The sequence below is a fragment of the Triturus cristatus genome, chromosome 8 (assembly GCF_964204655.1).
Source record: "Triturus cristatus chromosome 8, aTriCri1.1, whole genome shotgun sequence".
NCBI lineage: Eukaryota > Metazoa > Chordata > Amphibia > Caudata > Salamandridae > Triturus > Triturus cristatus.
The window spans coordinates 319,843,325-319,857,771 of record NC_140591.1 but is presented as its reverse complement, the minus strand read 5'-3'; the positions used below and the strand labels follow the sequence as shown (position 1 = coordinate 319,857,771).

At 50.4% G+C, this 14,447-nt stretch overlaps 1 protein-coding gene across 2 annotated transcripts in view; it reads left to right on the top strand.

Moving 5' to 3' along the window:
• MTMR6 (myotubularin related protein 6) overlaps positions 1–14,447 on the top strand; it is a 592,867-nt gene that overhangs the window by 479,826 nt on the left and 98,594 nt on the right. For both annotated transcript variants that reach the window (XM_085621607.1, XM_085621606.1), the window contains one exon: positions 4,727–4,776. In XM_085621607.1, the coding sequence (XP_085477733.1) occupies positions 4,727–4,776 (50 nt within the window). The remainder of the gene's footprint in view (positions 1–4,726; positions 4,777–14,447) is intronic.

The following is a 14,447-nucleotide window of genomic DNA, read 5'->3' as shown; positions in this document are numbered from 1 at the left end:
CGTGTAAAGGAGCCTCACCCAGCCAATAAATCCCTCTCCAAAGCCGAATTTATCCAAGACGGCCCAGAGGAATGGCCACTCAATAGTGTCAAATGCCATCGTGGCATCCAAAGAAACCAGCACGGCCGGTTCGGTGAGGAGCTCCGCCCTGGCGAGGACCCCGTGCAGACGCCGCAAGTTAAGAGCGGTGTTGCGGTGCGGGATAAAGCCGCATTGGTCCGGATGAATAAGGTCGCACACGACACTCAACAATCGATTGGCCAGGACTTTCGCCAGGATTTTAGGCTCCGCATTGAGCAGTGAAATAGGCCGGTAAGAGGTACAGCGGTCACGCGGCTTGCCCTCCTTGGGGAGAACGACTATAGTGGCCAAGCGCTGGTCGGCCGGGAGGGAACCCGCCGCAAGAGAGTCGCGGAACATGCGGCTGAGGAAGGGCGCAAGCTTATCAGGACGCAATTTGTATAGTTCAATGGGCAGACCATTAGGACCCATAGCCTTGCCCGAGCGAAGGGAACGAATCGCGGTCGCTATTTCATCCGACGATAAGGGGGCGTCCAGCCGCTCCCGGTCCTCAACGGACAGGCCGGGCAGAGCAATATCTCTCAGTAGGAGGCGAGAGTCATCCTCGTCCCTGTCAGTCACCGGGGAGTACACCGCCCGGAGGTGGTCAGCGAAGCATTCCACAATCTCATCCGGCACAGTCACACACACACCATCCGCAGCACGCAACTCGGGGACCACACGATTCACTCTCTCCTTTTTGTCCAGCCATGCAATCAACTTTCCCGCCTTGTCCCCCGCGTCATACAATCGGCCCTGCTGCTCCCTATACATAGTTTTGGCCGCGTCAGTGACCAGGGACCTATATTCGAACTGTTTCAGGCTAAGGGCATGTAGCCCGTCCGGAGTAACATTCGCCTCCAAGGCCGACTCCAGCCCCGAGATGTCAGTCTCCAGCTTCACCACCGCCTCGCTCCTAACCTTCTTGGCCACCACTATCTGGGCGAGGGCGTGTCCACGTATAACAGTTTTAAAGGCTTCCCAAAGGGACAACGCAGACGACACCGACCCCTCGTTTTCACTGAAGTATTGGTCCATGGCCTTAACCAGGCTGTCACGAATCACAGGGTCCCGCAGGTACCAGGGGTTAATGGGAGCTATCCGCCCTGCGGACCGCGACCCGGTGTCAAAGACAAGCCACAGCGGAGAATGGTCGGAGATACCACGCGCCAGGTGTCTGACCTCTCGAATCCGACCAGTCTGCGCCGCGGGCATAAGGAAGTAGTCTAACCTGGAGAGACTCCCATGCGCCCCCGAATGAAAGGTGAACTGGCACTGGGTCGGATGCATTAGTCTCCAACTATCCACCAAGCCGAAGGTCTCCAACATCCCACCCAGCCATGACTGGGCAGCGGGGAGGGTCCTCGGTGGGTGACGATCCAGTTCACCGGAAACCACAGAATTAAAGTCCCCGCCCAGGAGCAGGAGGCCGTCCGGGAGGTCAAGCAGCATTCGACCCAAATCAGTAAAGGTGGAGTTCTGGAGGCCCGGGGGGACGTAGACTGAAACCAGGGTAAGGGGCTGCCCCTCCCACCTCCCAATCAGACACACATAGCGCCCTCTGTCATCTGAGACTATCCTCGTGATCTCCACCGGAAGGGAGGCTCGCAGGAGAATGCCCACCCCCCTGGAGCCAGTTGTGAAACCCGAATGGGCTACGAGGCGGTATCCCCCCCTGTTCATCGCATGGCAGACATTGCCGACCAAATGCGTCTCCTGGAGAAACACCACATCAGGAGTCAAACGACGCAAATATTGCAGTACAACACCCCGCTTAATGCGGTCCCCCAACCCATTGACGTTCCACGACATAAGCCTCAACCCGTCTCCCCCCATCCCCTCCAATGGGTCAAGAGGCCCCCAGCCCGCAGCACCGCTCCCAAATATGGATAAAAATCAATACCTCGCCCTGTAAACAAAAAACACACAAATAAACAACCCCTCTTCCCCCCCAACCCCACCCCAAGTCCAACGCCCCCCACCCTGCACCCCTGCGGGCCAAAGACCCCCCCCAACTTGCAGTGTGCCTGTCGCCCCACTAACCCCATTCTACAAAAAGACCCCGGAGGAGGAAAGGGACCCGAACCCGCCCGCACCCCTCACGGGTCCTGGTAAAACACAGTATGCAAAAGAAGTAAGACCCAACTGTACAGTGCAAAACCGCAAAAGCAAGGACCAAAGGTCAGTCTAAGGGGACCCGTCACCTGCGGTGCCCCCAGAGGGCCCGGGCCGGCCACCCCCGTCCGGCAGCGAGTCCAGCCAGTCACTTGCGGCCACAGGAGTGTCAAAAAAGGCTGTCCGCTCTCCATGTTCCACTCGAAGTTTCGCCGGGTAGAGCATCGAATACTTCAGGCCTAGCTCGCGGAGACGGCGCTTCACCCCCTGGAATCCCATCCGCTGTTTCTGGACCAGTTGCGTGAAGTCCGGGTAAAAGTTGATGGTCGAGTTCTCGTAGCGGACCGGGCCACGGGTCCGTGAAGCCTGCAGAATAGCATCGCGGTCCCTGTAGTGGAACAGTTTAGCCACGATGGGCCTCGGGAGGGCCCCCGGCCGCGGCCGGCCGCCCGGAACTCGATGGGCCCGCTCCACAGCGAAGAATTTGCTTAGGCCAACCGGGGACAACTGTTGCAGGATAAGTTCCTCGACCACGAGGTCCACCGGGCGGCTGTCGGAGGACTCCGGTACCCCAATGATGCGGATATTGTTGCGTCGGGCCCGTCCCTCGAAGTCCTCAAGCCGCCGGGCCATATGGTCGTTGACCACTCTAATGTCCCCAAGCGCGGCCCGCAGATCCGACACCTCCGCACCCAGGGTGGAGGTCCGTGTATCAAGGGCCTGGACCTTCTCGTTGGTTTTAGAGAGGTCGGCCCGAATCAGGGTGACGTCGATCGCGACAGTGTCGATCTTACGGGCCAGGGCCTCATATTGCGTCGCGATAGTTTCCCTGATGCCCTCGATGGCACCCATGATGTCCTGTAGGGAAGGTTCCGCAGCGACGGTCGTGCCTCCCCCCGCAGCATCCGGGGAAAGGCCAGCAGCGCCAGGGGACCCCCTGCCCTGGGTATAGCGGTCCATGTTGTTGCTCTGGACCGCTCCCCCGCGCAGTGAAGCCTTGGTCTTGCGCCCCTCCGGACCCCCTTTGCCCGCCATGAGAGCGCAGTCACTCAATGGGGCCTCCGATCAAGGGGTGCGCGGGTACCAGCGAAAGGACCACAAACTGTCGGTGTAGGGGTCGGAGGCGTCAGACCCGCCAGTAGCAGATGGAAGCAAACCTCGGGCAGAGGCCCAGGAGGCACCTCGCCACCTCGAGCACGCACGCCAGCTGATCTCCTGAAGGCCAAAACCGAAACCGAAAGTGCTGAATCGGTAACTGGCACCGCGCTGAGGCCGCTGTTGTTCAATTGCAGCCCGGCCCCACGGGTCACCTTCACCCCGGCCACCTCCGTCGGGTGGGTCCCAAAAGTTCCGGCGACGATAACTCAGGATTCCCAGGTCCGATTAGAGTTTTGAAAAGAGATATATAGTCAGCTGGTCTTCATCTCTCAGATTCCATACACCAAATCAGGATATTCTCAGGATTTATTCCGAGGAGCAGAAAGGGTCCGGGGAGCCCTGTGCTCACGCGACCATCTTGGATGCGCGCTAGGCTCCTCCTCCACCCCTGTTAATGTTAATGTTGGAAAAATATTTATTATTCAGTAGGCTGTGATGATTTCAGTGGCTCTTAACACTTCTTAATTTTGTTGTCTGAATTTTGTGTTATGTGAAAATACTGACGTAATGCTGTATTCTCATTTCTTGATTCGACTGCAAAGAGAGAACAAGAATAGGCTTCTGTAGTCTGATGCAAAATTCTGAAAGCAGAGTGCAGGTTATCAGACATGTTGCTAATACTTGAAATATTATCTCCTTTTCCATGGCTTTCGAGAAAATAAAGAGGTTAGTGTTCCTAGTTGCTCTGAAGGTATGAGGCTTTATTGAAGTAAGCATTTTCCATGCAAAGTGGATCATTATCCGTAAGAATTATAGCAAATCTTCATGCTGTCACCTGAACTGTTATGCAAATGTCCTTCTACAGGAGTTTGCTGTTGTATATTTCTGAGGAGTATACAAAAAATACTATACAGCTCCAATTTTAAAAATCCTTGCCAATCAAGGTCATATTTAACATCCTGATAACAGTATTGTTTTTCATGGTTCCAAATGTTACAAGGCACTAATCGATCTCTGTGATAAAGATTCAGTTGTTGCTATTTTGGCATCTCTTGATGATTGCAACCACTTGGAAATGCTGCAGTGAGGATGAAGAACAACCTCATCATTCATACATAAATCCTAACCTTTGATCCCACTACCAATAAAATCGGTAGGCTAATATTAACACTTGTTTGCCACGCTTATAACAGCAAAGACAGGAACGTTAAGTGTATAAAAATGGTTTTCATTATATTATTTTTAAATCTGACATATTCCAAACCATTTATATTCCTTATTTTATACTTGTGTGCATTTAGTTTTCCCTAGTGTATATGTGGGACTTTGTTCATTTAATCCATTCTGTGGGCTTCTTAGATTGACTGCTATTCCTTGTTATTGAATCATAAATATGTTCAAAAAGTCTTGTTCATTTCTATACAATAAAAATGCATGTCTCTTCCTGTCTAAGGTACTGATAGAGAAGGACTGGATTTCTCTTGGACACAAGTTTTCTGAAAGGTAGGGTGCACCTGCAATATCTTATTATATAAATGATCGCTAATTGAAAGGGAGCTTTTATACTCTTGCTTTGGGAACAATATTTTCAAAATAGTTTATACAGTTATGTATGTTATTATTATTGTCATTATTGGAAAAGCGATACAATATCTTTTAGCAAAAAAATCTGATTTGCTTTTCATCCAACGTACTATTGTAAATTCCCTTGCTCGAAGGATATTCTTAATGCAATGCTCATATAATCATTTGTATCACAATGTATGTCTCAACGTTGTATCTTAATTCTCTCTCTTTGTAATGTTATGTTATAACAATTTTTATAGCACACTAATACCCTTAGGTGTCTAGGCGCTTACGGTCCGCATCCTGTGAAAGGGAAATTAGTTTTTGAAAAGCCATGTTTTGAGGTTTTTCCTAAATTCAAGTAAAGATGATAACTTCCTAAGAGCAAGCGGACGAGAGTTCCATAACCTGATGGTGCTATGTCTGAAACTCCTCCCCCCCAGTTCATCGTCTTGACTCTGAAGGTGGGCATAAGGAAAGCATTGGTCAAGCGTAATAATCTGCTGGGGGAATACCAACTGAAAGAGTGCCACAAAAATCGTGGGCCTTCTCTGTAAAGTGGCTTTTGTGCAATGCAAGGTGCCTTGAATTTCACGCGCTGGCCAACTGGCAGCCAATGCAGATCTTGTATCCCAGCCCTAATGGACTAATGTTTAGGGACATCTAGCACCAATCTGGCGGCAGCATTCTGTACCGATTGTAATCTTCTAAGTTGATTGGACTGTAAGTTAGTATGTAAAGCATTGCAGTAGTCCAACTTTGATAAAACCAGGGAGGTTAAAACAGTTTTTCTAGATTTTTTTCCAGAATAAACGAAAGAGTTTTACGCACGGTTCTAATGGTAAAAAACAGCAGAAGCCACCACCTTAGAAACCAGCAATTTAAAATTAAGCTTCTCGTCTATTATGACCTCCAAATTTGGGGCTTTTACTACCGGTGTAGGAAGGGGGGCCCAGTGTACTTGGCCACCAAACTGTTGACCATAGGGGAGAAAGCTTTCCAAATAGCACCACCCCGGTTTTGCTAGAGTTAAGCTTCAAGCAATGCCTACTCATCCAATTGCTCAAGGAGACCATGCGATCATGCAGTTTGATGGAGTGGTTGACATCCCTGCTATAGTTGAAATAACCAATTGGGTGTCGTCGGAATGAGATCAAAACTTCTGATCAAAGGTGCTAATTCAGATACATAAATATTAAAAAGCGTAGGGCTCAACGAAGAGCCCTGTGGAACCCCACAAGGCAGAATAAAAGGTTTAGATTTAAAATCGCCTAATTGCACTGTTTGCGTTCTATCTGCTAAAAAGGATGTTAAAAGCGACAGGGCCTTTCCTTCCAAATCAATAGTTTTCAGCCATTCTGTCAGTAAGGTGTGGTTCACAGTATCAAATGCCGCAGTCAGGTCAAGGAGGATAAGAGCTGCTGACCCACCGCCATCTAATGCGGTGCAAATTTCCTCCATGGTCTTAATCAAGGCTGTCTCAGTGCTGTGACATGACCTGAAACCAAACTGACTGTGGTCTAAAACGTTGTTATCTAAAATGTAAGTGGAAAGTTCCATATTTACAATTGTCACCAGAATTTTTGCAGGCAACGGGAGTCTTGCAATTGGTCTATAGTTAACCGGATCCGTTATATCAAGGTTGGGCTTTTTTAATAGCGGTAGTATACAGGCCTGATTCCACAGTGTTGGAAAACATTCCTTGTGGGAGCATCTGATTAAATATGCCAGATAGCTGGGGACTAATAATATGGCTAATATTATGGAGTATCCTTGAAGGGCAGGGATCATCCGTAGAGTCAGATTTGGTCCTTGAGAGAAGGGTAGCAATTTGCGCTGGGGAAGTGGTAGTAAAATTTAAAAAAGGCCTTATGGTCCTAACTTCTTAACTTTGAAATACACCAATAACTTGAACACCCGCTCCTCCCTCCTCTTCCAGTAGTCCTAGTGCTTTACATATTACAGTCAGTGATAGTTCGGTGGTGTCCCCTATCAATCATTCTTGGGTGGTTGGTTCTCCCTTTCCGAGTCTGTCAAGTGCAGCACTCTCAGGTATTTTGGCTGATTAATTTTATTAAACTCTGTTGATAATAACATTAAAAATGGTTTCCACACTTTCTGAAACAAATTCTCAGAGCTAGCTAAGTAGACTGAAATACGTTCCATACCCAGGATGTACCATATCCTATGTACCCAACCTACGCAAGTGGGTGGGGTTGATGTCCCCCAGTGTGTCAGGATGTTTTGAAGAGCTGCCCCTAGTGCCAACCCCATCTGTCGTCCCTTACCTCTTTTGAGTGGATATGTAATTGGATTGGGAAGGCCTAGTACCACATACACTGGTAGTCTTGGTATCTGCGCATGGAATAATTGGTGTACATCATCTAAAATTCTGGACCAGTAGGTCGTTAATATCGGACATCCCCATAATAAATGCACTAATGTGCCCTCCTCTTCACACCCCCTCCAGCAATTAGGGCTCCTATCCGGGTTACCTCTATGAAGGTGCACTGGCGTAGGATACCAGTACGTAACTATTTTCATAGCCGTTTCAGTACTGGCCACATTGCGAGCTATGTTTTTTTCTATAGTAAATCCCTTCGCAGTCCTTCTGTGTTAACTCTCTGCCTAGTTCTCTTGCCCATCTTTTCTGCCTGGGTGAAGCATGTGGTTGCGCTGAGTGTCTGATCATATCATAGAGTTCCGATATCAGCCCCTTGTCGTTCTGTTTAGTGATTAACCATTTTTTGTATCGTGTCAGCCGACGGCTGGCTTGTGATCTTAACTCGGGTTGAAGCACCACAGTTGCATGTATCTAAACCGTTCCGTCTCTGGCACCCCATAGACCTCTTTTATCTGTGGGAATTAAATTTTTCCCGACAAGTCGAACAAATGCCCCATCGATCGGCGGAGAGTGCCATGCCACGCCTGAAATTCCTTGTCTGCCATTCCCGGTGTGAACTCATTGTTTCCAAATAAAGGTGTAAAAGGCGATGGAAATGACATGAGTTTCCTTGCAGTAGCCACCCCATCCCATATTTTCATTACTGATTTTGTGATTGGTGATCTCATTAGACTTTGGGGTCTGTGCGCTTTCTTGAGGAAGGGGACCTTCCAAAGAGAAATCCCCGCTAGAGCTCTGTCTTGAAAGAGCCATCTTTTTTCAGTCTCTGGCCTATTCCACTCCGCCAAATAACGCAATTGGGCAATTGGGCCGCCTTGTAATAGTCCATTAAGTTCGGTATACGAGACCCCCGTTTTCGGGTCGCATGTATCCTAGGTCTCTACTCATACGTGGCCGTGCTCCAGCCCACACAAAGTGATTGATGTCTCGCTGTAGTGAGGCGATTACCCTTACGGTTGGAGTGCAGGCAGAGTTTGGAACAGATATAACGCCTTTGGTAAAAGGGTCATTTTAATCGCCGCCACTCTCCCTAGCAGCGAATGATGATGTCTACTCCAATTAGCCAAATCCTTTTTAATCTGTCTCGCCTATCTGTCATAATTTATTCAGACCGTATCCCCGAGATCCGTTCACCCCACCCCCGGTCCGGGACAAATGACTTGTGGAATTCAGATTAAGGATCAGTGATTTACCCACATTAACTCGAAAACCTGAGACCTGGCCAAAGACCTCCAATTTCTCTAAAAAGGCGGGTAGTGATCTCTTGATTCTGTTAGTGCTGCTATGATATCATCCGGGTATTAACTAATAGGGTGTGACTCCCCTCCAAACGGTATCCCCCTAATATAGGGGTTATTCCGGATCTTCTTTGCTAAGAGCTCGATGTATAGAGCAAATAAGAGAGGTGACAGCGGGCAACCCTATCTGGTGCCCCTTTGAATAAAGAAGGGATGAGAAGGGACCCCATTGACTCTAATTGAGGTTGTAGGCGCCCCATAGCAGCAACCCATCCATTTCCGAAACCTGTCGCCCAGCCCAAAATGCACCATCGTCTGTTCCAAAAATCTCCAGTCCACCCGGTTGAACGCTTTTTCAGTGTCAACCTTCAGTAACAGCGCAACGTTTGGTGGGCCTTATCTATGAAATGGAGAATCCTCTTCATATTGTCTCCGTTTTGCCGAGTTTGAATAACCCCTACCTGATCGGTTCTATCAAGTTCGGCATAAGCGGACCTAATCTTGTGGCCAGTATACCCGTGAATATTTTTAGGTCGACATTGAGTAGGTATACCGGGAGATACGATCCGCAGTCTTGCTTATCTTTACCTGGTTTGGGTAGAACCACTATCACCGCCGATAACATATTAAATGGAATCAAACCATTACCCCTGAAGGAGTTAAATAATCTCATCAGTATCGGGCTAGTATTTGACAATTTCTTTTTATAGACGAGTGCAGGGAATCCATCTGGGCCAGGCGATTTGATTAGTTTAAGTCACGAGATCGCAGTGACCACCTCTTCGGTCCGAATTGGAACGTCTAAGGATTTTGCTTGTTTTGGTGTTATTGTGGACACACTAACAAATTGTAAGTATGACGTTGTGTCCCGTCCAGGGAGAGTGCCTGCCATGTATAGTGTTTCGTAGAACTCCCGAAAAGCTTGAGCTATCTCCTGATCCCCAGTATCCTCCCCTTTCCACTAGTCTATATGCCAGTAAGCGTCCCGTCCGATCTCCTCCGATGTAGTAAGAGTGTTTTAATCTAATCGCTGCATATTCTGCTCTGTCCAGGTCTTTCCCCGCTAGCTGCACCCTTGCCTCGTTAAGCTGTCTCCACACCCTGGGTGCCCCCGTCCGGCTATGTACCCGTTCCAGTTCTCGAACCTGCGCAGTCAAGTGTGCGCGTAGGTCTTTGCGTTCCCTATTTTCGGCCGCAGAGATAGCTATTAGCTCTAACCTCACTACTGCCTTCATCGCTTCCCACAGTGTAGTGATGGCTACCTCAGAGGTATCGTTAACATCTAAATAGTCGTTAATGCATTTGGTGAGCTGTTGCTCCACTGCCTTCTTATGGGCCATGTATTCCTTGAGCCGCCAACAACCCACCCTCCTTTGTCTTGTCGCTATCTGTAACTGCGTCTGTAACTGCACGGTCACTGCGTCATGATCGGAGAGGGCCATGGGTTCTATGTCTACTTATTTACCACGCTGTTGGCCTCTGTCGTGCCTAGGAAATAATAAAGGCGGGCATAGGACCTATGTGCATGCGTAAAGAATGAATAGTGAGTTGCATTGGGGTGAGCCTCCCTCCAAATGGCCACCAGCCCCAGTTCCCGTAGACATTTCTTCTCCTCCCTTGATATCTCCCCCTTGCTGGTGGAAAGTAGCTTTAGACCTATCTTTTTCCGTCTCTAGAACCAGATTCAGGTCCCCCCCTACTAACGTCATGCGGATTTGCGGGACCATGGTCTCCGCTATAGCCGTTTTAAAGAATCCCTCTTGTCCCGAATCAGGGGCATATACGGATCTCAGGACCTCCCTTTTATTTCGGCCACTTTATCTTTCACCTCCCCTTTGCAACGTTTAGCGATTAAGATGGCAACACCTGGTTTCTTCTCCGCCGTGGAGGAGAACAACTGCTGAGGGAACGCCCTGGAGCGCATGCGATGCTAGTCTTCGGGTAGTAGGTGCATCTCCTGTAGGAGGCACATATCTGCCTCCAAATTTTCCAAATAGGAGAGAATTGCTCTCCTTTTAATGGGATTATAAAGCCCCTTGACGTTAAGCGTGAGGACTTTCGCTAGTTCAGTGGACATTTCAGGTATTTGCGTTCAATGCTCAGATGGGCCCCAGGTCGAGTCCAACCACCCCGCCCTTCCTGCTCACCCCCTCCTCTATCTTGGGCTGTAACAGCATACATGGAACTCGCTAAGCACCTAGTCTCTGGACACCGGAACCCCCTCCCTGATCCCCTACTAGAAAAACAATAAGTGTACTCCAGAAAAGTCCAGGATCAGCATAGCCAGTACACGTATCCTCGGTAAACAAGTTTGTAGGGTGCATCTTGTGGCCAGTAGATTCTCAACCCCCACCCCCAACCCCCCCACCCGCTCCGTTAAATTCTGCCCATTGCCCTCCCGGCACAGCATTTTACCACTTATCTGACCCCTGTATTAGTTCAGTCGCCATCTCTGGGACAAGGAGTTAAAGATGGCAATGGTCTCTGAGTTCAGTTTCGATGTCGTCTCTCCAGTACCTCCACGGACTCATCACCATCATTCCCTATGTCCTTTTTTGTCTCCTCACCGGTTCTTCCTGCTGGGGATTCTTTAACCAAGGACGCGGCATGCGTATTGTAAGGACCGAAGTTGCAGCAATTTGCCGCCCCATCTGAAGATAATTCGAAAGGGGTGCCCCCAGGAGTATGCGATGCCTTGATCGCGGAGATGAGTCGTGACTGGTCGGAAATCTCGCTGTTTCTGCAATGTAATCGCAGCTAGGACTTGATATAGGGCAGTGACATGTCCCTGGTACGTCAGCGGCTGAGCATCTCTCGCTTTCCTTAAGATAAGTTCTTTTAGTTGAAAGTCTGGTAGGTATGCCAAGATATCTGAGGGAAGCGCCAGTGTTTTCCTCTGCAGGCCTACCTTATGAGCTCTATCTATTTTTATGTCAAAGTCCTGGGATTCTTGGAGGATATGTCTAAAGAGGCCTTGGAGATATCAAGTGATGTCTGCTCCTTCTTTAGGAGGCATGCCCTTGATTCGTATATTGTTTCTGTGAGAGCGATTTTCTAAATCCTCCTCATGGGCTTGGATATCTATCTGTTGGACCTGGAGTCGGAGTACATCTTGCTGCAATTCTTTCACCTCTTCATCCCGGGCCATTTCATGCTCTTCCATGGTAGCGACTCTTTCCCCTACTGCCTCAATGTCTTGCCGCACCTCGTTGGAAAAATCCCCTCTGAGAGCCTGCAGATCTTCTCGTAGAGTGGAGAATAGTTGGGCCAGGAAAGTGCGCGTGACTGGCTCCTCTGCATTCTTAATCTCCTGCCCTCCTGTCGTGGTCCGCAATTTTCGTCCGTCTCCTCTACTCGCCCCCGTCATTTTAGTGAACATGTCCTTCATGTTCCTATCCTTCTTCCTGCGCGTCATAGACATTGCTGATCTGATGTCGGTGTAGCTAGATCAGCGCTTCAGTACTAAGGGCCCACTTCCAACGTATGTGCAGGAGGTCTGTGCCACTGAGCAGCCTGTCCCCGTTATGTGTCCTACCAGCCGACTCCTCTCTGTCCCCTCCTTATCGCCTCGGGAACTTCGCCACTGCTTATGGGGCTCCTCACACCCCAAGTAGGCGCCTCTGTAGCCTGCGGCTTAAGGTCTCGCTGTCCCTTCTCCTCCTCACCCCTGTGTCACCGTTTTTGCAAGCTCAGGTTAGAGGGACGCAGTGAATATGCCCCTGCTCAATGTGGTAGAGCCAAGTTGGGAGTACCACTAACCTCTATTGCTGTCTTTGCCGGTGCTCCTCTTTAACAAGCCGCCCGGGCACTGTACTCTGCGTCTTCCGCTCTCTCGCGGTAAGCAATGACCTTGTAGTGGACCTGGCTTCTGGGCCTTGCGTTATGGGTGCCCCCCGCTAGAGAGCTATTACCGCAATCTCAGGGCCCCTCACAGGTGCCGCCTCGGCCTGTCCACGTGTTTAGGGCGTTCGTCTTCTTGTCCGCAATACAGTGGGCCTGAGCAGTGTGGTTCCTCCAAGCGGCGTGCTTCCCGTTAATACAGCCCTTACTCCGGCCGCTAAGGCGCCTCCGCCTGTTGCTCTGCGCCAATTCTCACCCCAGATTCTCCCGACCGAGGTCTCTTCAGACTTGCCTTCTCCTGCCGGTATGCTGCATAGTATCGCCAGTGAGTCCTGTCGTCAGCGGTGAAGACGCCCGCCCTGTTCTCGCGTCAGCATCGTCCCCCTCAGCCGTTTCCGCCTCCTTGCTCCTCAGCAGAAAATATTGCGTCTGGGTGAAATTGGTCGCTCAGAACCCGCTATCGGTTAGGGGTGCCCTGGGGCTCTGCCCCACCACTCGTCTCGGTTGTGGCTCGTTCCCAGGATACTCCCTTATCTTCTGGCTGTGAGCTGCGCTGCCAGTTCGGAGCGCTTTTCTCGTCAGCTGCTAGGCTTCGTTCGGGGTGAGTCCCGCTCCACACGTTAATCGGAAGCTCGCCCCCAGGTTCTCGCTACCTTCCTCGTCACGCTCAGGGGTCTACTGCTTGTCAGGGGTACCGGGAAGGAACTCAGCAGGCGGACAGGAGCGGGGAGACGAACGAGGCACGTCTTATCCGATCGCCATCTTGGCCACGCCCTCTATACAGTTATGTTTGAGAAGAAACAATGAAATAATATGTTCGAGGCATATGAGCTGCAGATTATACACTGTGCATAGCTCGCCATCTGGTGTTGGGCCCGGATGTTTGCAGTTTGTTTTTCCTCTTGGAAAGTCTTTGGAAGTCACGAGTTAGGTGACTCCTCCCTTGGTTCGTATTGCGCATGGGCTTCGGCTCCATCCTCAGATTGTTTTTTCCGCCATCGGGCTCGGATGTAATACTTCGCGCTCCGGTTCCGAACTTTCCAGTTCACCGATCGACGCAAAATCCTCGCTCATCGAGATCCTTCAGATAATAAATCATCTTAATCACCTTCTCTTCGGCACTTCTTCGATTCCGGTCGTCGACGGCGGCCTTCGGGCCTATTCCGGCTCCGGTCTCGGCTGATGGAAAGAACTCCTTTCAAGAAGTGCCCTCGATGTGGGTCCAAGTTTCCCCACACCGATCTCCACGAGGTGTGCAACCTCTGCCTCTCCCCTGAACACGAGGCCCGAGACTGTCCCGCCTGCAAGTCTTTTCGCTCCAAAAAGACCATTCGAGATCGACGGGCTAGATGCAACATGGCGCACTGCTTGACCTCCGCTCCAGTCGACATCTTCGGGGACGACGTCAAAGCTCCGGGACAGCAGAACATCGAACAGGAGGACGACGACCTCGTCAGTGCTTCCGAGGCCGACGACTCAGATGTGGAGGACATCACCCCGGCGCAGAGGGTCGTGAGTACAATTCCCCTTCCCACACCCACGCCCAAAAAGGCTTCGGTCACACCTTCGCCTTCGTGCCTAGGCAAGACCAAGGACACTGCTTCTCACACCCCGCCTTCGGGCCCGGTTAAGAAGCCTATTAAGCCTTCCGGCAGCTCGGGCTCGAGCCAACCTACCATCGTTACCGAAAAACACCCTTCGGCACCGAAGAAAAGATCGGCCTCCATCTCCACACCGAACCCAGTACCAAAGCCTTCGGTGTCGAAACCTACCCTGCCGGTGCCGACCAAACATCACAAGGCCCTCGGCTCCGACACTCCCGTGCCGAAGCCTCCTTCGGCGCCGACCAAAAAATCAGAGGTCCCAAAGAATCACGGCTTGAACAAGCCTAAAAAGCTGTCGGCCCCGAAAACTTCGGCGCCGACCGAACAACCAGTGTCGCAAGAACTTTTTACACCGGATCCTCTCCAAAAGACACTCACCAAGGATCCAAAAACTGGACATTTGACATTGTCTACAAAAAAGAGACACTTGGATAAACCAGCTCCACCTCCACCTCCAAAGAGGAAAGACACTGCTACCTCCCCTTTCAGAGTGCCTTCCCCTCCTCCTCCACCCTCCCCACC